This window comes from Rattus norvegicus, chromosome 8, assembly GCF_036323735.1.
Source record: "Rattus norvegicus strain BN/NHsdMcwi chromosome 8, GRCr8, whole genome shotgun sequence".
In the NCBI taxonomy this organism is placed as follows: Eukaryota; Metazoa; Chordata; class Mammalia; order Rodentia; family Muridae; genus Rattus; species Rattus norvegicus.
Window position 1 is genome coordinate 71,275,342 of NC_086026.1, and position 24,109 is coordinate 71,299,450.

The 24,109-nt window shown below is 46.7% G+C and overlaps 2 protein-coding genes across 23 annotated transcripts in view; both read right to left on the reverse strand.

Moving 5' to 3' along the window:
* Positions 1-14,197: 14,197 nt before the first annotated feature.
* Positions 14,198-15,531, reverse strand: Rplp1 (ribosomal protein lateral stalk subunit P1). The gene is made up of 3 exons (NM_001007604.2): positions 15,349-15,531; positions 14,865-14,939; positions 14,198-14,435 (listed from the first exon to the last, which is right to left on the reverse strand). Exons 1-3 carry the CDS (start codon positions 15,418-15,420, stop codon positions 14,238-14,240), a joined length of 345 nt encoding a protein of 114 aa, NP_001007605.1. The 5' UTR covers positions 15,421-15,531; the 3' UTR covers positions 14,198-14,237.
* Positions 15,532-18,097: 2,566 nt separating this feature from the next.
* Positions 18,098-24,109, reverse strand: part of Kif23 (kinesin family member 23) — a 28,473-nt gene continuing 22,461 nt past the window's right edge. For 13 of the 22 annotated variants that reach the window (XM_063265494.1, XM_039081483.2, XM_039081489.2 and 10 more), the window contains 5 exons: positions 22,085-22,312; positions 20,886-20,968; positions 20,619-20,700; positions 19,896-19,966; positions 18,098-18,527 (listed from right to left, as the gene is read on the reverse strand). In XM_063265494.1, the coding sequence (XP_063121564.1) occupies positions 18,512-18,527; positions 19,896-19,966; positions 20,619-20,700; positions 20,886-20,968; positions 22,085-22,312 (480 nt within the window). In that variant the 3' untranslated portion in view covers positions 18,098-18,511. The remainder of the gene's footprint in view (positions 18,528-19,895; positions 19,967-20,618; positions 20,701-20,885; positions 20,969-22,084; positions 22,313-24,109) is intronic. The other 9 variants (XM_063265506.1, XM_039081487.2, XM_039081488.2 and 6 more) reach the window with 6 other exon arrangements.

Here is a 24,109-nt window from a genome sequence, read left to right on the forward strand (position 1 = left end):
TAGAGAAGCCATAGGCTGAACCAATTCTCCATACAGCAGTTATGGAGATTTGTGGAACCAGCTGACCTCCTAAGAAATGTGCACCCAGAAAGACTGACATCTCCCAGGGCGTGGGGAGATGGCCGGCTGGGTCGGCTACATAACGAACACATGGGAGGTTTAGCCACCCAGACCAGCTACAGCCCCAAGTCATCCTACCCTGACTGCAGTGCCCTTGCACCTAAGGAAACAAGACATCTGAGTGGGTGGCTTTCTCAAGGCCTCACAGTTTCGGGTGAAAACTCAAACGCAGGCAGCCTAGAGTGAGAGACCTGTGCCCCACACGCCAAAGCTGAATACGGCTCCCCTTCCTGGATCTTCCTTCGCTTCCCTTTTCAGCTCCACACGGGTGGTCCTCGTGGGCGCCCTCCCTGGAGACTTCGCAAAACTCGATGGAGAAAGAGCGAACCCCACCTCTTTCCCCAGCCTTCAGAAAGAGCCAAAGACGCCTGGATAATGAAGAAACCCAGATCTGATCCGGACGATGAGTCCCAAGTCGCTGCTGCCCCCTGCTGCCCAAAAGAAGAACGCCACAGACTCAGCCCCACGGAGTCCCAGGGAGGCCATCTGTGAAAAAGACACAGGTAGACCCTGAGTTTGTTATTTCTATCATTAATCGGCAGATATTAATGGTGTATATTTTCAGTGTACCATGTACCATGTGATAACTGTAGGACAAGGGGAGATAAATAGCCTATCCATCGCCCACACTTATTTCCCACTGTGAGAATGTTTCGTGCTCACACTCAGGCAGTTTGGAGGTACACAAGACGTTCGTGTTAACTCCGACCACCATGCCATCTAACAGACCTCAGGAATCTTTTCCTTCTGCCTGAGTGATCCATAGAGCCCAATTCTACTCCCACTCTCCCCTCTACTTCTGGTAAATACACTCCCTGTAGATGCTCGATTCTGAAGCCAGGTATGAGGACACCTTCCTGTAAGCCAAGCACTGGGGAGTCAGAGGCAGGAGGATCACCATGAGTTTGAATGCAACCTGGTCTGTGCAGTAAGTTGCAGGCTACCTATGGTTGCATAGCAGGACTTTGTCTCAACTTACCTCCATCTCCACAGAAAGACCTATTCCAGCTCACCGTTGCTGCTGTTCAGTACCTTGCTGATAGGAAGCCACGTTCTCGGTGGTGAGAACGTGACTCGCTGTCCCTGAGCTGCATCCTCAGCTCAATCCAGCAGTTTCTGACTCTACATGAGCGATTTCTCATGTCCATCCTCCTGTGTCTGCCACGTCCATCCAGGCCGCTGCCATGAATGTCAGGACTTCCTTCATGAAGGCTGGCTGACAGACAGCCCATTATGTCCCCAGAAAACTTTCAACCTACTTTTAATTTTGTGTGTTTATTTGCTTTATTACTGGGGGCACGCACATCCCAGCATGCACGTAGAGGTCAGAGGGTAACCCTGTGGAGCTGGGGTCTCTCCTTCCACCTTTCTATGGGTTCTGGGGGTCAAACTTAGGTCATGGGATGTTGTGTTTATAGCAAACACCTTTTATTCATGATCCACATCACCAACCTCCAATCTATTGAGAGTCATTGCTTCATGTAAAATGAAATTAAGATTAATTAGAGGAGGAGCCGGGAAGGCAACCGAGCGTGAGGTCCATAATAAATCCAACAACTCTGAAGGCTGAAGCTGAGAATCACAAGCTCAAGGGAAGCCTGGTCTACAAACTGAGTTCAAAGCCAGCCTGGGAAAGTTAGCCAGACCCTGTCTCAAAAGAAAAGTAAGTTGTTGTACTATGGTAGAACTCTTTTTTTTTTTAAAGATTTACTTATTTATTTATTATATGTAAGTACACTGTAGTATCTTCAGACACACCAGAAGAGGGCATCGGATCTCATTACGGATGGTTGTGAGTCACCACGTGGTTGCTGGGACTTGAACTCAGGACCTCAGGAAGAGCAGTCAGTGCTCTTAACCGCTGAGCCATCTCTACAGCCCCCTTTGGTAGAATTCTTATCTGGAACCTGAAAGAAGTGGGGGCAGGGGGAGGGAAAAGGAGAGAGCAGGGAAGGAGGGAAGACAGGGAGGAGGAAGGACTAGGAGGAAGACAGGGATGAGGAGGGGGAGGGGGAAGAGGAAGAAGCAGAGGCTGCTTGAAAGGCTTCTTTTGAATTCAGTAATTACTCACTGTGTCTTAGCCATGCTCTGTGAGCCAGCATGTGTCCCCAGACCACAGTGGTCCTATGCACACAAAGAAAGCCAGAGGTTCCTGGGCCAGCATTGGGGAGTCCATTTCCTGAGGGGTCACTCATAGGCAGCAGGGCTCTCCTGGTCCATTCCTGTGACTCAGTTCTAGGTCAAAGCAGAAGTGGAGATGTCTCAGGGGGCCAGAGGACAGCCCTGAGGACAGCAAAGCCCGAAGTAGCTGGAACTACAGATGTTGCACACCTGCAGGCTTTGTTAGTGAGGGAGGCAGCCTGAGGCTCCAGGAGGCATGAGATTTTGCATGAGTTTGCAATGCAAGACTCGCCTGGGGTCAAGACCAGGAGAGTGTCAAGTCTCCAGGAATGGCTCCTCAATAGCTGAGGCAAGGCTCATAAGAGCACAGCACAGATATGGCCAGCACTATGGAGGGTGTGCAAGAAGCATAGGCCATCAAAAGTCTCCTCTCCAGAGATCGAGTACATTTGAGCTTCAACACCAGTACTAGAAGAAGAAGGAGGAGGAAGAGGAGGGAAAGGAGGGAGGGAAGAAAAGGAGGAAGAGGGGGGAGGAGAAGGAGGAAGAGGAGGGGGAAGAGGAGAAGGGAGAGGAGAAGGAGGAGGAGGAAGAAGAGAAGGAAGAGGAGGGAGAAGAAGAGGAGGAAGAGAAGGAGGAGGAGGAGGAGAAGGAGAAGGAGAAGGAGAAGAAGGCTTTATAAAGATCCACTCACCAGCCCTTCCCTCAGGAACCCATCGGTTGCTTTGAAAACCTTCTTGGGACTGGAAAGATGGCTCAGTGGTGGTTAAGAGCAATGGCTACTGTTGCAGAGAACCCAGGTTCAATACCCAGAGCCTATGGGGTGGCTCACTACCATCTGTAACTCCACTTCCATAGTCTGGCCTCTGCAGCCACCAGGATACACATAGCAACCAGACAAATGTCACAGCCATTCATTAATCAGGAAACACGATGTGGACTTCCGTGGCCATACAGTGCGGCCACAGACATATCAAGTGCCTTCCCTGAGCCCCATCTTCACAGATGTAAATGTCAGAAGGGCTGGGTGTACAGAAGTCCCTCCTAGATCTAGAATGTTCTGCCCCTCTCAGAAGCCTAGCAGCTGCCCTGTGCGGGAACAGCCAGCGTAATGCACGGTGAAGAGGAGAAATGACGCAAACAGGCATTCACAGGGCTTCAGCCTGCGTAGGGAGCAAGGCTGATTCAGAGCCTTGGAGTCAGGGAAATGCTCTGGGCTGGGTGAGCATCAAGATGCTGTGAAAAGGAGCTGAGCTAGGGGTTGCCTGGCAACAACATTGGCTTGCAGCATCTGAAGAGAAATGAACCACACTCCCCACAAGAGGCACCCTTAAGATCTGGCCCCCATCCCAGAGACCTGTTTCCAAGTCTTCTTCACCAACACCTCAGCTTCCGGAAAGGAAGCAAATGCCTGTGCAACAAGAAGCAAACGTGTCCCCACCCTGGGGGCCAAGGTGAACAGCTATGGCGTTCCTGCTGACAGAGAAAAGTAATCAATTTTTCATTACCCAGGGAAGGTAACAGGATGTCTTGGATGTCAACAGTCTCTGGGAAACAAAGACAAACCCAATACACAGGCGCCTCACCTGAAAAGACATTCCAGTTACAAGCACTTGCTGGGATACAGAGCAGGGGAGGAGTCAGGCAAAGGCAGCAGAAGCCACCTCAGCCTCACATCTGAACCTGTGACTCCTTTGGCCGATCCTGTCAGACAATGACCCAAGTGGAGCCACCTTACAGAGGGTTTGAACACAAGACGGTGCGGGTTGAAGAGATCAGCCGCTGTGAAGTGTTCATTCACTCAACAAATCATTTTGAATATTTCAGCACAAAGGCTCAGACTAGAGGTACACACTCAGAAGACAGCTGCCCCTTGCCATAAAAACGGACGCTGCGACCAGGCGTGGTGGTGCATGGCTTTAATCTCGGCAATTGGTAAACAGAGGCAGGCAAATCTTTGTAACTTTAAGGCTAGCCTGGTCTACATAAGGAGTTGTCCAGACCAGCAAGTAGCTACATGGTGAGACCTTGCCTAAAGAAATAGAATGAAGAAGGGGACCGGGGGACACAACATCAGAGGAAGAAAGGGACTGTCCCAAGATCCCAGGGCCACTGAGAGTACAGCTGGAACTGAGCCCCACAGCCCAAGGGACTATGGGAATATGCCACGGTCCCCAAATGTTGCAGGATGTGGTCTTGGAAAGAAAAACCCAGGATACTCTCAGAGGTCTTCAGAAAAGTGCTCAGCTACCGAAACCCAAAACCTAAAGGAGACCACTGTGCTACCAGGGTTGTTAGGACCAGACAGAGCCTGGGCCCTAGCAGTGCTAGAGAGCTATGCTTGGCCCCTCCCCTTCAATAGGCCAGTCAAACGGGCACATTTCAGTGAAGAGAAGAAAGGGGGGATTTATTCAACATGGCTACGTTGGGGCAGGGGTGGATGATGAAGCCCAGAGAACGCCCAAGTCCATCTTCTGGGTCTTGACACAAGATTTAGGCTTAATGAGACGGCAAAAAGCACACACGGCCAAGAGGCCCTGGACAAGCTGCCTCCCTGCCCGTCACTGTCTGGGCTCTGCTCTGGCTGGCACCAGGTCTCAGACTTTTCCTTCTCCCTTCACAGAGCTCTGGGGGAAATTCCAACTTCTTGGGGTGTCCACTGTTCCAATCATGTAGAAACCCAAGCAGGGCCACAAGTGTCTCTTTAGGATATCCTCATTCCTGCCAAGAGAGTTACAAGTTGGAATCTCTTCCGTGTACAGTATTATTTTTTACCTCAGGGGGTGATTCTAACCAAAACAGAAAGCATGGTCCTTTCCAGGCAAGTTCCTAGTGCTGTGTCAGGCCTGTGCTCCCAGGCTGCCTCCTGTGTTTGTGTTACCCAGTGAATGTCAACGAAGGCTCAAGAATAAGTCAACACGAGTCTCCCTGTATATGCCAAGGCTTGTTAGCAGAGTAAACGGTGTGCTTAGCCTGTCTTAGAAGAATCTTTGCTGAGTAAACAGAAGGAAGGGTTTGCTTGAGAATAAACAGAGTAAGGAGCTGAGGTGGCTCTGGGGCAGGAAGGTGACTTCACTGCCCAAGCCAGGGAGTGGGAAGCCAAAACTGGAGTCCTTGAAAGTCCTTGGTGCAAAGGCCAGGAGGTTGAGGTCCAGGGTAGTACTGAGGCTGGCCAATGTCACCCCACAGCTCCCTGAAGCAAAAGAAGGCCTCTTTCTTCCACACAATCTCCGCCTTCACCGTTTCCCACTCCAGGAGCCAGCTCTTCTGGTGGGTAGGCAAAAGCCCTGACCTTGACAGGACCCCACAGGAAGTCAGACCAGAACCAAGCTCATTGACTCTGAAGTCTCAGAACACTGATGTCTTGACCTACCAGGAAAATGGATTTCAAGAGGACTACAAGGAAACCAGGCTTGTAATTCAGGTACCTGGCAGGAGTAGGCAAAAAGGAGTGGGCATTTAAGGCAAGCCTTGACTATATACCAAGTTTAAGGCCAGCCTGGGCTTCATGAAGCTCTGTCTCAAGAAGAAAACAAAAAGCTGTAATGGCGGCGGCAGCTGCGGCACAACAGAGGTGGGATGTGGGTGTGGCTTAGTTAGGAGAGAGACTGGGATACAGGACACTTTGGGTTCCATCCTAGATACCGCATAAATTGGGTGTGGGGGTGCAGGCCTGTAGTCCCAGCACTCAGAGGGAGGCAACGGGATGGAAGGTTCAAGGTTACCTCAGCTACATAGGGAATTTAAGACCTCGGGCTGTGTGAGACTCTGTCTCCAAAAAATAGGGTGGAGGAAGAATGAGGCAGAAGTAGGAGCAGATTTTTAAAGATGTTTATTTATTTGTTTTGTGCTTATGCACACATGTGTGCATGCCATAGCACACATGTGAAGGCCAGAGGGCAACGTATAACATACTGGAGTCAGTCCTCTCCTAACCATGTGGGTTCTGGGGATTCGACTCAAGTAGGCGGACTTGGCAGCAAGTGCCTTAACCACTGAGCCACCTTGCCTGCCTGGAAAATATTTCTGATCCCAATAAACCACCAATATTTTGTCTTTGAGTGTTTACACTGATGCAATATTACCGGGGATGGTGTTGTTGGAGGGACTCTGAATAAGGAAACAAATCTTAACAGCACCGGATCTCATAACACACCTTCCCACTTCCTTCTTGGCCTCATTCACATAAGGTTCTCATTCCCCAAGTAAAGAGACACCACGGCCTAAAACCTTTGGCCCATATAAACCCGTCAGTCTTAAAACCAACTTGGATCCAACCACCGGCTAAGACCGGCTCAAAGAACTTATTGTCACAGCTACACACAGTACCTTCCAGTATTTTGATTCCTATTTAATTTACGGAGTCCTCCATCCTCTTTCACAAAGGGACTTAAAGGCTTAGATCAAAGTGCAGATACGCAGCCAAGTCAGTGGAAGAGCCAAGTAAATTAACCAAGAAAACAGCACCGAGGAGAGGAGGAGCAAACAGAGGCGTTGTCTGTGTGGATCACGTCTGCCAAGAGATAGAGCCATCAATCCTCCGGATGAATTTTCCAGCGCCTGAGAGGCTAAGTCACAAAATGCCTGACATTCTACAAGGGGACAGGGCTGGCAAGATGGCTCATTCCTGAACAAGAATACGGACTGAGCTTAGATAGCCAGCAGCCACAGAAAGGTAAAAGGAGAAGACAGCTTCCTCCGAGCTATTGTGCTCTGACCTCCATATGCATGTCCTTGAACATGCACATGCCCACACCAAGTGATGGTAATTTGAAAATAAAAACAAATCAGACAACTGACGGGGCTCTAGAGAAATGGCTCAGAAGTTACCAGTGCTTCCTGGTCTTCAAAGGACTATAATTTGGTTTGAGGCCAGCCTGGTCTACAAAGTGAGTTCTAGAACAGCCAGGTCAAAAAACAAACAAGCAAAAAAATATAAACAAACAAACAAACAAATAAATAAATGTCAGACATGGAGGCACAGGCCTTTAATCCCAGCACTTGAGAGGCAGAGGCAGATGGATCTCACTGAGTTCAAGGCCAGCCTGATCTACATAGTGAGTTCCAGGACAGCCAGATCTACATAAGACCCTCTCTCAAAAAACCAAAAATACAAAAAGACAAAAAAAAGTTAAATATAATAATAACATAACAATTAAAGGAAGATGACAATTATAACAATTAATTTTCCAGATGACGCAAACTTTAACCCAGGTCTCCATTTCACAAGAGCTTTTCTTATTTACAGAACACAGCAACATTTCTGAAAGGTCATGGCAAAAGCAGAACTGGTCCTCACGTGGCTGTTTCTTCAAGGAGCAGGGAGGGGCACAGGGCATGCCACATCCTTGGCTCAGACAAGAGATGAATTCGAGAGTGCGAAGAGGAAAAGCCAAGTGTGCGAGAGTAAATTACAAAGGAGCTTAGACCAAATGCAAGTGCACTTGGCTTCCCCTGGACAAGATCGCAGGCTGACACACAATCTTGTCTTTTCTTACCAAGGTGTGGGCTCCCCCACCCCTCACTCCTTGGTCCAATAGCAACACCACCACCACCCTAAGCGTAGGAGCGCTGAGCTGTGAAGTCATTCGCATGACTGGCCACTGTGAGGCAGCACTGAGACAGCATCCTTACAAATTCATTTGTAAGCAACCCAATCCAGCATGCACACAATTCTACTTTCGTTAATCCTGAAATCTCTGTATTTGACCTTCCTCATCATTAAAACATACAAACTAAAAAAACCCCAGCAAATTACTTCTCTAATTTCATCTTTAGTAATTTAAAGATCATTTTTACCATTAATTTGGAGGGGGCTGTATGCAGTGTGACATTCAAATGCAGGTCAGAGCAAAAACCGTGGGGTCATTTCTCTCCTTCCTTATGTGGATCCCGGGGATCAAACTCATACCATCAGGTTGGCAGCACCCATTTTTAAAACTTTATTTACTTATTCATGTTACATCCCAATATCTGTCTCCTGCTCTTCCCAGTATCCCCTCATGCAGAACCTTTCTCCCATCCCTCCCTCCCCTTCTTTGAGAAGGGGGAGCCTCCCTCTAGGTATCACCTCCCCACTTCTCCCCTCCCCCATCCCTCCACCCCAGCACATCAAGTCACTGCGGGATTAGGCACATCTTCTCCCACAGACAAGGCAGCCTGTTTAGGGGAAAGGGATCCATAGGCAGGCAGGCAACAGAGTTAGGGACAGCCCCCATTCCTGTTTGGAGGGTCCCCACATGAAGACCAAGTTGCTCATCTGCTACAAATGTGCAGGGACCTAGGTCCAACAGCCCTCAAGGGTCTAGGTTAGTCTTCCTGTGGAATCCCTGTCCTCTTCTAGTCCCTCAATTCTTCCCCCAACTCTTCCCTGAGTTCCATCTAATGTTTGGCTGTGGGTCTCTTCATCCCTTTCCACTGGCTGCTGGGTGGATCCCCTCACAGGACAGTTATGCTAGGCTCCTGTCTGCAAGCATAACTGAGTATCATTAATAGTCATGGATTGGTTCTTGCCTATGGGATGGGTCTCAATTTGGAGCAGTCAAATTTGCACATCTTATAGGCAGGACACATTTTGGTTGGAAGTTTTGTGGATTGATATCCTTATCCCTCCACTGGGAGTCCGCAGAAAGTAGCCACTTCAGGATCCATTTTCCCCACTGCTAGCAGTCTCAGCTAGAATTGTACCCATAGACCCCATCCCAAGGTCTCTGCTGAGTCCTAGAGATTACCTGTCCCCCACCACGACCCCCATGGCCAATTTTCCTTCTCTCCCCTGTTCTCTCCACATCTGATCTCCCCTCCACCTTACTCCCCAACCCATCCCTCTCTCACCCTGCTCCCTCCCTCCATCCACCTCCAGTATCTATTTTATTTACCTTTCTGAGGAAGATTCGAGCATCCTCTCTTGGTCCCTCCATGTTATTTGGCTACTTTGGGACTGTTGATTATAGCATGGTTATGCTGTAGTTGGGTTAATACCCACTTGTGAGTCCACACCATGGCTCTGGGTTACCTACTCATGACGATATTTTCTAGTTCCATCCATTTGCCAACAACAGGCATGTGTACCCACTGAGCCATCTTGCTTACTTATTTGCTTATTATTTATTTTTGAAACAGGGTCTCACTGTGTAGCCCTGGCTGACCTGGCACTCTCTATGTAGACCAGGCTGGCCTCAAACCCACAGCAACCCTCTTGCCTGTTTCCAGACTTCTGGAGTTTAAAGTGTGCCCCAAAACATCCTGCTCAGACTTATTTGTAATTTTATGTGGATGGCGGGTGTGTGCAAGTGAATGCAGGCGCCCATGGAGTCCCGAGGCTTCAGATACCTCCTAGAGCTTGAGTTACAGATGGTTGTGAGCTACATGGATGACAGGAACCAAACCTGGGTCCACCAAAATGGCAGTATGAACTCTTAACCACTGAACCATCCCTGCACACACACCCCTGTTTTCCACCATGTGGGTCTAGGATTGAATTCAAGTCGTCAGGCTTGGCAGCGAGTGCCTTTACCTGATGGGCCAGCTCAACAGCCCAATGAGACCACAAATTCCTTCATGCACTCTTTCAATGGACACCTGCTATGCTTGGTCCACTCAGTAGGCACAAGGAAAGCAGGAGCCCCACCGACTCTTTACTCGGGCCTGCAGAAAAGCGTAGTGAGTGGAGAAAAGCAGGGTAAAGGGTGGCCTGCAGCTTTCACCATGGACCCGCCTCCTTCACTTTGGGACAGATGCCTGCTCCGTTCAGCCTGTCCTTTCACCTAGTGCCTGCTACCTTTCCCCTTTAAGCAGAAGTCACTGAGATAAGAGAAAATGAGGCATAATCAACAGATCATCCACAGCCAGACTTACAACGCCCTGTCCCGGACCCGTAGAGCACCTAAGTCATCTAAACCTTCCAGAAAGAGCGGGCGCCTGCAGGCAGATCATCCACAAGACTGTCCCTTCACTCAGGAGCACTCACCTGGGATGGAAAACAAATTGCCCCTTCAAGGGACAACTGCAATGACTTCCCAGGAGGTGCTCAGAACCAGTCTTGTGGTAATTATCAGTTATACTGAAGGCTGGTGACAGGCAAGGTCTCTCGCCCACACACACCCTTCCCTGTGTAATCTTGTAGTGCTTGTTAGTCCCAAAACACAGGGCTGAGAGCCTAGATCACCCCATTGCTCCCAATGAGTACCTTGATTAAATTCCTTTCCTGCCTCCCCGGTTTGATTTAGAGGCACTAAGTGGCCAGACAGTGCCTATTTGCTTGGACCCTCCAAATCAGGCCTGACACAGGGTACGTGGGGAACTGGGTTTGCTGTTAGAAACGCTGGTCAAGTGGGGGACCCCGCATGAGTGGCCTATGGAGAGGCCTAGGAAGCTGCAGAAGTTTCTTCTTTTTTTTGCCCCTTTGCTTTTAACAGCTTCCCAGAGACCTTAGCGGGATACGAGAACCCAAAGTTCAGCAAAGCACAGTCATGTGGAGCATAGGTGCCACCCCGGCCAGGAAGTCTGAGGCAGGAGGGTTTCCGGCAGGTTGGAGTCCACACTATGCTATGTAGTGAGTTCCAGGCCAGCCTGGGATAGAGAAGAATGCCCGGATTCAAAACTTTAGAAATAAAAAATTTAAAAGCATCTTCTGTTTTCTCTGGGCAAAACAGCCTTCTGCAAAGGAAGGTGTTAGAGTACAACGGGAGAGTATGGACTACCATCCATAAACCCCACGGTACTGTTACCCACCACCACAGAGCACAAACGGGACCCTCATTTCCAGTTCAGATGTGTGTCCTGTCCCAGTGCTAACGCTTAATGAAAATTGGCACATCTCACTTTACAAAACAGTTCCTCAATACAAGACAAAACCCTTCAAAATCAAGGCCACAGACACTCATCACTAGCAATGGCCCTACGAGCACCCCCTAGTGGTTCACAGGCCTCAGCGCTATTGAGAAGCAGCCATGCTCCGCCTCCTTCTCAAGGGCCATACCCACCACAGCCAGCCAACCTGGCGAGGTCCAGGCTTCAGGATTCGACCTTCTGTGCATCTTCTTCCAAATCCTAGGGATGTGCACAGGTCACTTTAGCCTCTAGTGCCTGTGTCCCTAAGAAAGTGTGCGGGTGCCCAAGTGCCATGCCTCTGCACCCTCATCATCCCCTACAGCCGAGCTCCAGCATCTACTTGAGAATCTACCTAGATGTCTGCTGGGCAGTAGGTAGGTAAGAGCCGCTGAGCTAAGCGTGCCAGGGCCGGGTACTGCGGCCAGACTTTGTACCAGTCTCTCAAGGCTTACTTTACTGACAGACCTGTCCCTGGCATGCTTGACTGTGAGCTAGGTGAATGGATGAGGTAGACGGGCTTTGCCCACCTACCTGCTGCTTGTTGCCATAAAGTGTATTTGATGCCCTTGGGGCCCCAGTAATAGCTGGTGGATACCGTTGTATTCTCTCCAGACTGCAATTTGTAAAGGTAGAACTGAACTCTGATAACTACATATTCAAGACCAACAATGAGTTGCATACTAATGCAATGGTCAGTACAGAGCTTACTAGAGTCAGACAAGCAATGCCACGTAGTGCACGTGCACTTAATGCTATCTCCCTTTGGCAGTGGTGGGACTGGGGCTGGAACTTGGTTGGCACAGCACTTACTTAGTATGTCCATCTGCTAACCCAGATCATAATGGCCATTCTCTACTACCTAGTGAGTTCAAGGCTTGCAGCCCATAAAACGGGATTTTAGGGCAGTAATGTTAATCCAGCCTGGAGTGGGCCTCCTGAACTTTTGTAACTGTCAAATTCAACAGTAGGTTCTCATCTGCACTAGTTCACCATGGTAACAGCAACGTTTACCTATATGTAAAGTCTGTCATGAACCCTCAGCTTTGCGCCTGATAACATCACAAATCTTTGAGCTCCCATCTCTGTGGTACCTTATCCCCAGGCCTTTGCAGGAGCCTCTAAGTGGGAGTGGGAAAAAGCCAAGCCATGAGTAATAAGCTGACCATGGAGTCCCACCCAGTTTTCTAAAGGTAAGATGGCCATTTGCATCTATTAGATTTTCCGGATTCAGGCCCTGCTTCCCTAATGCCTAGCCACTTGGACCCCAGAGCCTCAGTGCTGGACAGGCAGCACCTCCCATCAGGAGGTCCTGCCAATAGCAGCGCGCTCCTGGGGAAACGCACATCACAGGTACCCATGTGTGTAGCCGGGCAGGGCACAGGACATTGTGGTCAGGAGGCTGCTGTGAAGTCAGCACTCTACCCACCTTAACACAGTTAGGGAATGAACCAGGTCTGCCTAACAAGTACCCTTACTCGGATTCATCTCACCAGCTGTCATAGAACCCAGGTTAGTTAGACAGCCTTGAATCCCTGATCCAGTCTCCACTCACAAATACTAAAATTTCAGTGCAACAATTAACCCAAGTGCATGCTCACCCAGAGTGTGATAAAGAAGGGAATGCTAGCACCAAACCATTGAACTGAGAACGGGGTCCCTGTTGGAGGAGCTCAAGGGGTTTGCAACCCCATAGTACCAACCAACCAGAACTCCTAGGGACTAAACCACTACCCAAAGACTACACATGGACAGACCCAGGGCTCCAGCTGCCATGTGGGGCACCTATGGGAGAAGCCCTTGGTCCTGCCAAGGCTGGACCCCCAATGTAGAATGTAAGGGCAGGGAGGGAAGATTATGGACAGGAAACTGGGAAAGGGAATATTTGAAATGTAAATAATATCCAATAAAAAATTAACCATAGGCTGGAGAGGTGGCTCAGAGGTTAAGAGCACTGACTGCTCTTCCAGAGGTCCTGAGTTCAATTCCCAGCAACCACATGGTGGCTCACAACCATGTAATGAGGTCAGATGCCCTCTTCTGGTGCATCTGAAGACAGCTACAGTGTACTCATATATAGTAAATAAATAAATCCTTAAAAAAAAAAAAGAATTAAGAGTCCCAGTGCACCCGTCGTATTCCAAAGGCAGGTGACTCTTGAGTTCAGCCAGGTCTACCTAAAGTTCCAGGCTAACCAAGGCTATAGTATAGTTAAGACCCTTTCTCAAACTCTACACCCCCTAACTCCACAAAAGGTTACCTTGAGAAATGTCCCGTAAAGAGGGAGGTTAACAAGTCCCAGAAATCAAAGACATTCATTTTAATTGGACAATATAACCCCCTTAGTATTATTACAAGTCAGAAGTGTAGCTGCAGTGCATCCAAAAGAGCTGACCAGAAGCCCAGAACTATTTGAGCCAAACTAAAATAACAGCCCATGTCCTGCCATGCTGTACAAGATCAACATCTTAAGCCCAGAGTCACAATTCTATCATTGAGCCACATCCGTTCTTGATACAACTAAAACCATACATATGAAACTTACCCATTTTGTATTTCAGTCTGACCTTGAACCCACTCCCTGCCTCTTCACTAAGGAAGAAGCAATAGTAGCTGGCACCTCACCTGGGAACTGTTAGCCAGCCAGCCTCAGGCTCTGGTCCTAAGGACTGAGCTATCCTTATGAAGTTGTAGCCACACACCAACTCCGGCTGCAGGCCTGACCCCTTTAAGCTTCTGCTTTGTGAAAGGTGCAACAGTGGAGGGGTAGGTTCTCAGGCCCTCCTAGGTGCTGCTGTTCCATCCTGCGTACCACAGCTTCCATTGAGAGCCCCAAGAGCCCCGACATTGGGAGACCCTGCGTTAGTTAAGCACTTCCAGGGCTTTCATCAAATAGCTGGCACAAAACAGGTTATCTGAACCCAATAGTCACTTGAAGGTACCTTTCTGGAGACAGATCCACCCATTCCTCTACCTAAAATGGTCTAGTTCTTAGGTAACTGACCCAGGCCTTATTTTTCAACTAACTCATGCTGGCTTTGATCTCAAGAACCTCCTTCCCAAACATTCCTGGGGCCTGCTACTATCTCTGAACGTTTTGTGGCACACAAGTGAGACAGGCCTACTCACAGGTTCAGCTCTTTATTGGACATGTTAACAAAAGCAGTTTAGTCAAAAAGACCAAAGCCCATGTCATCCTCGGATTCTTCAGATTCTTCCTTCTTTGCTTCTACTTTCTTCTCCTCAGCTGGGGCAGCGGCGGCAGATGGAGCAGGACCACCAGCAGGCGCAGCCCCAGCGGCTGGAGCTGGCCCACCAGCCCCTACATTGCAGATGAGGCTTCCAATGTTGACATTGGCCAGAGCCTACAACATAAAGATATAGAAAAGGCTTTTGGTCTTGTTCTTCAGGATTCAATGATTCAGTTCAGTTTTTTTCACCCTCAGAGTAGTCAAGGACTACAGTAAATCCATGTATGATCAAGATATTTCGTGTGAAGGCTGGCCCTGTATCAGGTACAAAAAAGTAATTTCTTCCCATAGATGGAAAAACTGTTCTAAATAACCCAAAGAATTTATAAAGTTATTTGTAAAAATAGAATGTAACTTTCCCTTTTGCAAGAATCTCACTTTTTCAAATGCCCAAACTTCGGGGGCAACCAAACTTATCTTCACACCATGGAGTGTTAGAAACCAGGGCCCGAAATAAATAACCAGGGCCACACTAAGTACAAACTAGAAAACTCAAAAATGGCGGTGGAAATCGTACATTAGCAAGTCTAACCCAAAACCTACCTTTGCAAACAAGCCAGGCCAGAAAGGTTCAACATTGACACCAGCTGCTTTAATGAGAGCATTGATCTTATCCTCCTGGAACACAAACGCCAATCCGTCAGAACGATCAAAATGTAGTTAAAAACTAAGTCACAGAAGTACCTTACACAGAGTTATGTTCCCTGAGCTTGAGCTAAGAGCAACCGTATAAAAACAACGGCCAGGATTGGTGGCTCAGAGGCTTGTAGGATTGTCCCGTACGCCTGACAGCCTGAGTTCGATGCCTAAAACTCAAAGGTAAAACAACCCACTCTAAACACTTGGCCTAGCAAGTGCGCTCGGGGCCGCCATTCACGTGTCTCAAGTTGGATCCCGTGGGGAGCAGAGAGCGCATGCGCCCCGTAGGCCTCCCAGTCACGAATATCCAAGAATGTGACTAGTCCGAGCGGAGCCCGGTGGCCGCCCCAGAAACACGTGGCCGCCCCGCGGTTATCCACGCACTTACCGTGACCGTCACCTCGTCGTCGTGCAGGATGAGGGCGGAGTAGATGCAGGCAAGCTCAGAGACAGAAGCCATGTTGTGGACTGCCGGCACGGTGCTAGTCGCCGGATGAAGTGAGGGCCTCACCTCAACGCGGCCTTAGCTTCCTCGGAAGGACCGAGCACCTTGGCGGCAGCTGAGGAAAGGATCACATGCGCCTGCGCGCAGCTTCTTATGGGGCCGCGCCGACCAATCGGTGCCGGACTCGGGGCGGAAAGGGCAAGGCCAAAACCGACAGGAGGCGGGGTCTGCATAACGTAGTTCCGGATTTGTGCGTTCGATTTCCGGCGCTGCTGGCCTTTGGGGCTTGCTAAGATTATAAGTGCCCAATTTAGGGTTTAGCAGGCTAAAGGGAGAGTTATCCAGGGAAAACATATCTGTCTGGTCCCTGCTTAAACTGGTAGGAATGGTCCCGCGACTTAGGTACACTGAAAAGTCACTATCCGGCTTTAGTTCTGCCGGTCACGTGGTGGATTCACTCCTTCCTAAACGTCCCTCATCCCCCGCCCCGCTCTTGCGTGCGCGCAGGAATAACACAGTGTCTGTGATGACGAGATAAATACCACCAGGGGTCCAGAGTTGCATATCAAATGCAGTGAATGGAGGTTCATTCATTACACTGAGAAAGCACAGAGGGATGTAAGTTAAGCCATCTTGTAGCACCTAAGTTCGGTTGTGGCACCCCGAAAAATACCTCGAACTTAAGTTCCAGGTGAACTGATCTTGGCAAACATGAGCAGACACATAAAGTAAACACTTTTTAAAAAGTGTCTCGCGAGGTATGGTGGGGAAAAAAAGAACCCGAAGAAAGTAGTAGACCACGTGATAAAATTGGGCAACTAATTATATAGACACCCTAGAAAACTAGGACAGTAACTTTGATGAGCAGACATCTAAAGCAAGTATCAATAGAACAAATGTTTTCCTTTGCCTCTGTTTTAGTGCATGGTGCTTTATCACAGCAATAAAAACAAGTGCTCACATACACAATTAAAAAATAAAAAACAGCCCTCAGGTTGGGGTACAGCTTGTGAACAGCTTGTGTAGAGGCAGCCTTGGGTTCCAGTGCTAGAAACTTGCAACTAAAGTGTCATGCATACTAGGTTAAGTGGGTTCTTTAAAATTAATAAAATTCTAATCTCACCACCACAAAGAAGCTATGAAACAGTTATCAAGAGGAACCTAAGTAGAACAATATAGTTTTCACAGATAAGACTAAAATGGATAATTTTCTCCAAATAACATAGTTCCAATCAAAATTCGATTCATGATCTCAGTGGAATTTGATAAGATGGCCTCCAATCTTCACACACACACACCCCTCTGATGGTGTCACATACCCCAGCTGGCCTTGAACTTGCTATGTAGCTGAGGATAACCTGGAATGTAGGATCTTCCCCCTGCTACCTGGGATTGATTTTAAGTGTGCACCACTACCCAGTTCATGCAGTCTAGGGAGAAACTCCAAGGCCTGGTATACTCTATGTACTCCACCCATTCAGCTACATCACAGGTTCCCCCTGTACTGGCTGGTTTTGTGTGTCAACTTGACATAAGTTGGAGTTATCAGAGAAAGGAGCCTGCCTTGAGAAAATGCCTCCATGAGACACAGCTATAAGGCATTTTCTCAATTAGTGATGGGGGTTGAGGGGAGGCTTGTGGGTGGTACCACCCCTGGTCTTGTGTTCTATAAGAGAGCAAGCTGAGCTAGCCAGAGGAAGCAGAGGTGGGCTCTGTTCTACAGAGACCCCACAGGCACACCCTCATGCTACTGAGAACTTGATAGTGTCAGAGATCCAGGGAGAGAATGGGTGCTTTGAAACAAGCTCTACCAAAGAATGGACATAGCTCTGGTGTAGAAGTACTCTGCAGACTGAAGCTCTGGAATCACCCTACCATCACAGATGAAGGTGCCAAGAAATAGAAAAGTCATGGGCAAGGAGATCCAAAGTTTCAAGTTGCAAAGAATATGAAAGTCCCACACACCCACAAACTTAGTTTTATTGCAAGGACTCTTGTATTCTGGTAAAACAAATCCATGGTTTACAATCTGGAAATACTCATTAAATCAGTGAGATCCGATACCCTATCAGTTTATACAAGGTGACTGACACCAAGAGAGGATGATGGGGATTGAAGAGCTGCTAGTGAGAACAGTAAGCTGATAAAGAACAAATTTGTAAAAACCCACTTAAAGCTGGGTGTACACACAACCTACAAGCAGCACTGTTAGTCATGTCTCCATCCTCAACACTCCGGAGTGTATGCAAAAGAGGTAAAGTACAAGGATATTCTATGCCATTTAAGGAGAACTACATTCTTGAGGGGACAGGAAAAACATAGAACATCCTGCAGTCCCCTTGAAATGTGTCAGTCAATGTGTGCCATCTCAGAACTGAGTGACAGAGCACACTGAAAAAGAAATCCTGCTAACTCCCCAGAGCTCCTTCTAAAGCTTTCATTCTCAGAATGTTGCCAACTAAAACGAGCTATTAGGAGCTAAGAAGTGTCCAGCAAAGACAATGTATAGATAAACACATGGTACTTCTGATATCAGACGTGGCTCTTACAAGCTGACTTTAGGGTCCATGAACGGTATCTTAGCCTGTTTCATAACCCATAAAGACAATAATCATTCACAGTCATATTTCTTTCTCTTCTTCAGTGATCTGTAGCCCACAAATACCAAGTACCAGATAAACAGAACACTGTAAATGCTTGGGAGCATGCCGAGTGAATGGCCACCACACGACTTTGCCTCTGAGTGCTTTTTTATTTAGCTGTTTTGGCATATATAAAGGTCAGAGAGTGAATATATACATACAAAATTCTAAATACCTTCCCTAAAATGGTTTAACCATTGGCCAGTCACCATTTTTACTTTGAAAAATCTTAATTGTTAAATATGTCTAAAGTGCATTTTTTTGCAGCTAATCAATAGCAGCATTTGTTTGTTTTTTATAAAATCTTAGAAAATATTCAGAACAGTTGAAAAGTCACAATAAAAAAGGCAATGTGATCTAGACACATTCTTCTGCAAGACGACTCAAGACACTGCATCTGGTGCGGCTTTGGGTAAATCACCAACACGAGCAAAAAACCTCCTTCTGTCACCAGGGTTGTCAGTTCAAGGTTTCTTGCGCCTAAAACACAAAACCAACATTTAGTATTGAATTCCGCACTTCTCAACATAGTCTGGCAAATGACTTTAAAAAAAAAACAAACGTGGGGGCTGGGGATTTAGCTCAGTGGTAGAGTGCTTACCTAGGAAGCGCAAGGCCCTGGGTTCGGTCCCCAGCTCCGAAAAAAAGAACCAAAAAAACAAAAAAAAAAAAAACAAAAAAAAACCAAACGTGTTTATTTTATGTATATGAGTATACTGTCGCTGTCTTCAGACACACCAGAAGAGGGCATCAGATGCCATTACAGATGGTTGTGAGCCACCATGTGGTTGCTGAGAATTGAACTCAGGACCTCTGGAAGAGCAGTCAGTGCTCTTGACCTCTAAAGCCCCCTAGCAAATGACTCTTTTTTTTTTTCTTTTTTTAGGAGCTGGGGACCGAACCCAGGGCCTTGCGCTTGCTAGGCAAGAGCTCTACCACTGAGCTAAATCCCCAACCCCGCAAATGACTCTTTAGAAACATTGTGTGAATTCCTTTTATCAGAAGAAAATGTCTTTGGAGCAATGAGTAGCTTATAGAATATAGCAGGAGGTACCTCTCCTGTTCTGACCCTATTAAGCCATCTTCCAATATCCAAAGGATTAACCTAAGGTTAAAATCTAGAAAAAGAAGTGTAAAGATAGGTTTTATGTAACATGGAAAAAGAACAGAGTAGCTTCCTGGTGTGGGTTTAACAGACGAGCAAACGGTGTGCTTCCTTCAACATGAATTCTGACATTCAGCTTCACCTATCTTTAGAACACATACCCCAGCCAGGCAGCAGTGACACACACCTTTAATTCCAGCACTCGGGAGGTAGAGGCAGACAAATCTGTAAGATTGAGTCCAGCCTGCTCTACAGAGTGAGTTCCAGAACAGTCAAGGCTACCCAGAAAAACCTTATCTCAAAAACACCAAAACAAAAAGAATATGTACCCCTATACAAACTCATGAGATCCATTAGGTAAGGGTGACACACAGAATGCTGTCATCCCTAGAGTCTAGGGCATTTTATAGAGAGCCAGCCTTGTCTATGATTCCAAAGACAGCTAGCATGCAGCATGTTGTGTATTATATGCCTTGTCATATTAAGGCAGTCCCACCTCACCTCTTTCCAGGTCCTCTCAGCTCAGCCTCAAAAAGATTTAGAAATGCCCCAGTGTGAGCTGCTGACACCTCCTCCAGCAACTCTTACAGCACTCTGGAGAGCTTGGCATGGCAGAGGCTGGCCACAGACAGTCGGTAGGACCCAGGAAAAACCAGAGAATAAGGAAAAGCAGTGCCAGTGCCAGAGTGGTGGTCAAAAGCCTGGGAGAGGGAGGACACAGCTGGGCTGGCCATAATGCTCACTTGGGTTGTGCGTGGTGCTGATATCCGGGTCCCAGCTGAGATCCTGCTCTCATTTCAACAGCAACAGAACACTAGAGGAGAGTGACAGGAAAGGGAAAGTCAGCTCCCATGATCCAGAAGCATACTTCCATTTAGATGGGCTCTACTGTGATGCATGAAATCCAAAACTGCTCTAGTTCCGCGAGGACACCCAGTTTAAACCACTAGTTACACACTTACGATCCATTTCTGCACTGGCAACAGGAGCAAGAAAGGCCTGGAAGATTGTCCAGGTGTATTTTCACTTTACATAAGGAAGGAGAAAGGGTGGACCTGAAGAAGCTGGTGGTCAGGGCCTTGCCCAATTCTCCCCCTAGGAGCCTTTCCTCAGAAGCAGTAGTCACAGGGAGCACTGGCGTTGCTGTGGGTTAGTCCATCTGCTATGATGCTCATTAGTCTGGAGCGATCGATATCCCATTCTTGAACCTTGTCCCCCACCAACCTCCCGACACACACACACACACACACACACACACACACACACACACACACACACACACAGTGAGAGAAGACCTTTAGAAAGGGGCAGACGAAAAGATATGCAAGTGCCCTACCAGCATGTTAGCTACAGGCCTCCAGGCTGCGTGGGTACTATATGGTTTTGCCTCAGCATTTTCAAAAGCATTAAGTGCCACAGCACCACGCAGCTAATTTTAGCAAGCAAGTATTTAATTTTACCCCTACCCTTGTTTCTACATCGGTCCATTCAGACTCTGTACCATCGGGTTGGGCAGGTGCTAGTGTGGACGATCTTCGTTTTCGACTACTGAAAAAGGGGAAACATGATGCAACAATCACTTTTGCATCTAAGAAGAATGAAAAACATTAGAAGGGGGAAAGCCACCTATACCCCTGCAGAGAATTAATGATAAACCGCACAGGATATTCAGTTCCTAAGAACAAAAGGGAAAGAAATAGCCCTTTAGAGATATATTTGTGACCAACACTCACCCAGTTGGCGATTCTTGTTTTAAAGTCTCAATATCAGTAAACTGAACCGACTGTCCACCTCCTCTCGTCTTATAAACATCACCCTAAATCCAAGGGAGGAAAAAAGTCAGTTACACTTTATACATCCAAATGATAGGCAAACCTATCTGAAACTGATCCAAGATTCTTACCCATATACCCAAAAGGCCCTTGAGCTGCTGAATTTACTATCATATTCTTCAGAAACTTTGGTCCATCTCTCACTAACGAGATGGTCACCACAGATAATCAGTAACAATCCTAGCTGTGGGACATATTTTATTGCACCTATAAACTTAAAAACTGAATTGCACAAGAGTCAGTTAACCAAGCCCATGTTTCCAGGCTATTGTCCTTGCACAACTGCAATGGGAGCCCTGCAATGAGTCCCACGTGTCATTGTCTTTTTATCTTTTAATCCTGATTTTTTCCACTGGCTAAATGATCAAAAAAAAAAAAAAAGTCTTCTTCTAAAGAAAGGCTCCTCTTTCTAAGAAGGATTTTTGGGTAGCTTGGTACTAAGTAAGATCCTCATTTGTTTATTTATGAGACTGTTAAACTGAGATCCTCCAAGTTTTGATGCAAACATTTTCTCTTGAAATGACAGCTAAGTAGGAGACAGTTATTCAGGTTTCCTTCTTGTTGCTGGTTTTTAAAGATAACCATGTATTCCAGCATGACCTCAAGCTGGTGACCCACCTGCCTGCCTTAGCCTCCCAAGTGCAAGGGTTCAAGCAGATTGTCAATATAGTTCTGGGTTTACTTTTGAAAGTTTTAGCTAAAACTTTAGTACTATATTAACTAAAGTATATCACAAGAACCCCAAGATTCAGATGCTGGAAAGATAGCTTAGTGGTTTAGAGTACTGACTGCTCTTCCAGAGGACTCTGGTTTGATTATCAGAATCCTAATTGCAGCTTACAACTGTCTACAACTCACACATGTAACACACAGATATATATACAGGAAAGAACATAAAATAGTAAATAAGCTTTAAAAAAAAAAAAGAAAAGAAAAACCCAAGAGCCTAAGCCTATTAAAGGATCTGTAACCTAAGCAATTACATTAATTTTCTGCTAAAACAAAAGCTCCACCCAATACCCATCTACGTTCTAGATCTGGTCAAGGAGAGCAGGACAAATGTTTCTCACTGGCATTCTTTTGTGAAGACTGGTCTTTACCTTAATTACTTTAGTCTGAATCTCCCCATCAGAGGCCAGTTCCTGGTGGGTCAGCATGTACTTCTCACACTTAGCTAGTGCCTTTTCATTTGCAACAGACACTGTGATGGCATGAGGGACATGTGGCTGCATGACTGTCTCAGTTTGCACATTAGAGGCAGGCTTATGATCTACCCATCTGCTCCCTGCAGAGCGGGACCTTCTGTGTCGTACAGGAATTGGTGTGTTCTGATCAGGTTGAAAGAGGAATTGGGAAACAAGCACAACCCAGGATTACTTTGAGGTTCCGTTAGAAGTGCAGCAGTTTACAATGCAAGTTCACAGAAATCAAACCTATCCACACTAAACATGAGAGTCATTCAATGTTCTCTTCTTAGCCAAACAACCAACAGGTATCTTTGGAGACAGTCTGTTTGGGAGTATCCATTGCAACAAAGGGCAAAAGGTACAATTATAGTGATTCTAGGTCTTCCTGTTTATGGCTAGAGTTCAGGACAAATAATCCATTTCGCATTCTTGATCAAAAACCAATTAGCATGCCTGCTTTGCAAAGTTATTAAATTAACAGCAGGTCTGTTAAAGGTATCAGCAAGATCAATATAACAGGTAATTATGTCCGAGGCATCTAAACAGAAAACATTCCTCATATATAGCCAGACCAAAAAGTGCAAGCTGTTGAAGCTCTGGGGTAGGAAAATCCTGAGAACACAGGTGTACAGGTACTTCTCGTGAGCCATGCCTCAAACAGTGTAAGTACTTCTGAGCTCTTGCTGTAAAGATTTTATATTTCAGAACACTTCCACAAAAGCTTCAAGTATACTCAGCAATTTTTCTCTCCAAACATTTCTTAAAAGCTCCAAGAATCAAAGACTATAGTATGAAATCAGCTTGTATCACATAATAAAAGAACTTGTTTCCAGTCAGATGCCATGTGTGCCAACTTGAACAATACATTCAACTTTAAAAACCGTAAAAGCCGTCTTTCATGTGCATGATATAGTAGTATGAGCAACTGCGAGCATCTCCTATTTATAAAACAGAGTAAATGAGAGTCTGCAGGCAGTCCTTGCAGCCTAGCCAAGTGAGGATTCTGGTCCCTTACTCAGCTACAGGAAACCAGCTCAGGACAGCTCTAATGGCACCCTGCAACAGTCACAACTGTCACTAACATTCGGCTTCTGTGCAGGCAGGAAACTTACATTCTGAAAACAGTCTGATTGACACTGAATAAGAAAACCGAGCTCTTATAAGATCTAGCACTTGATGGAAGAGCTTCCTCAAACACATTTACAGCATAATACATTCAAACCAAACTTGAAAAGGGGACAGACTACAAAGAATCTATTAGCAGTCATGACTCAAGTATTTCCTCACCAAAATGTTAAACTTCGTTCCCTGATAACTTCTGACCAATGAAAATGGACACAGAGATACAAATCTTGTGGACACTTTCTGCTGCACTTCTAAAGAGATTTTGAATTTTGAGAAAGAAGTCAAAGTCTATGCCTCTAGTACATCCTCCTGTCTCACAGCCCAAGCCAGGCATTTCTCTACTGCTGGCCAGGTGAGTCTGACATTCTCAAAAGAGGAGGATTTACCAGAGTTAATCACAGAGACCATTCACCATGATTTGCTCCCTAAAGGCTCAAAGTAAAATCTGCTAAGAAAGTTGAGACTTTAGTCTGTTGCCTCTAAGAACTCTGGGACTGGCTGGTCACCATCATAAGTAATCCGACTGCAGGTCATTTATTGACATTCTAAATCACCTAAGTCCTTAAGCAAGAATTTACTTGCAAGACTATTTTACTTAGAACAATAATTTTAAAAGATAAGCTAAGATTTTAGTAAACCTAATTCACAGTATTCGTGCAATTCATTCAAGTTCAAAGGAAAAATTATCTACTATTGTAGAAATATAAACTGGCTTCACTTCTTCACCCTTGAATGCGGCAGAGCCTTTGTAAGGCTTTAAGACAAAAATTTTCGGATGTGAAAGCTGTCGGGAGTTTCAAGCCAATCCAAGTC